General features: G+C 44.8%; 1 protein-coding gene across 2 annotated transcripts in view; it reads left to right on the top strand.

The window, feature by feature from the left end:
• CHD6 (chromodomain helicase DNA binding protein 6) overlaps positions 1-1,326 on the top strand; it is a 218,667-nt gene that overhangs the window by 204,828 nt on the left and 12,513 nt on the right. For both annotated transcript variants that reach the window (XM_007464745.1, XM_007464746.1), the window contains one exon: positions 919-1,070. In XM_007464745.1, the coding sequence (XP_007464807.1) occupies positions 919-1,070 (152 nt within the window). The remainder of the gene's footprint in view (positions 1-918; positions 1,071-1,326) is intronic.

Raw genomic sequence — 1,326 nt, 5'->3', positions numbered from 1 at the left:
TCTTTCCCTTTATGGCCCTCACCCTGGTTTATAATTGTAACTATTCGTTTATAATTAGTGCATTCTCCCAAGTGTCTTTCCCTCATGGAGCTGTAAGAGCCTAGAAAGCCAGGGCCACATCTGTCTTGTTTATCCTTGAATCCCCTGGCCTAGCAAGGCCCTGCTCCTGGTGAGGTGGGGGGGCGGGGGGGGTCTCTACGGCCCCCTGGGAGACTTGTTGCACAGTCAAAAGTGAGACCACCACGTTTCAGAGGATAGACGTTCCGTGTCATTTCACCACGAAAGAGGTTCACACCTTTTCCTGGACGTTATGCTACACACAGTTCATTCCCTGTCATCTCCGTGAAGTGGATCTTTGAAGATCCATTTCACAAGCGATAGTAAACATTCACCACTGAAGACTGAAAGAATGAGTGGCGTTTCCGTTTCCTTCCATCAGTGAAGTACTTGAAACGTTCTAGGTTTTTCTTTGGATCATTTTTTGTACAAATCAGGCCTATTTTACCCTCGTTGTAAGTTCCAGGACTTTTCTTCCTTCATCATTAATACCAGCCTCTTGCTGTGTTACGTTTCCTACACTATGCCCACTTCTGTATCAGAGCATACTGTTCACTTTCCTCTCATCCACTGCACCAAATGGGAAAGCCTCTCTGCAGTCCTTCATCGTCGTCGTTGTTGTTTGGTTGTGGATGCAAACTCTTATTGGATGACTTGCGTGGGTAGCCCTAGAGCAGGTCGTGCCTTTATGGCTTAACCGATAGAGTGCTTCTGGAAATAGAAAGTATGGTAATTAATAACTCAATTAAAAATAAATGAGCACACATTGGGCTAATTAAAAAGCAAGATCAGACTTCCTCATCTTTCAGATCACTAGTATCTCCCGAGCGCCTAATTCATTTTTTTAACCTTCCTTCCTAGATTATCCAGGGAAATACTCGGAGGAGGAGAGCAAGAACTCGACCTCGGGCATCGCAGGGGGCCTCAGGGACAGCCTGCAGGAGGCACGGGCTCCCACCATTGCGCAGCTGCTCCAGGAGAAAACCCTCTATTCCTTCTCCGAGTGGCCAAAGGTACCCAGAGCTTGCACACTCCACCCAGAGCGTCCCTCAGCTTTGACTCCTTTCCTTTAAACCTTTTAGAATATTTCTGAGAAACAGACTCAGACAAATGTTTAGTATCTTTAAAAGATACTAGTTATGTGACATTAAAGATACATGCACCTAATTAGACCCTAAGACAGAAGTGTCAGCTTATCTTCGTATTTACAGCGCTGTGGCTTTTAATCTTCCTTGTCTAGACAATACCATTTCTTTTTTTTTTTTTTTT

Source organism: Lipotes vexillifer, unplaced genomic scaffold (genome assembly GCF_000442215.2).
Source record: "Lipotes vexillifer unplaced genomic scaffold, Lipotes_vexillifer_v1.1 scaffold53, whole genome shotgun sequence".
In the NCBI taxonomy this organism is placed as follows: domain Eukaryota; kingdom Metazoa; phylum Chordata; class Mammalia; order Artiodactyla; family Lipotidae; genus Lipotes; species Lipotes vexillifer.
Note: the sequence above shows the minus strand (reverse complement) of the source record. Positions and strands in the feature narration are given on the sequence as shown.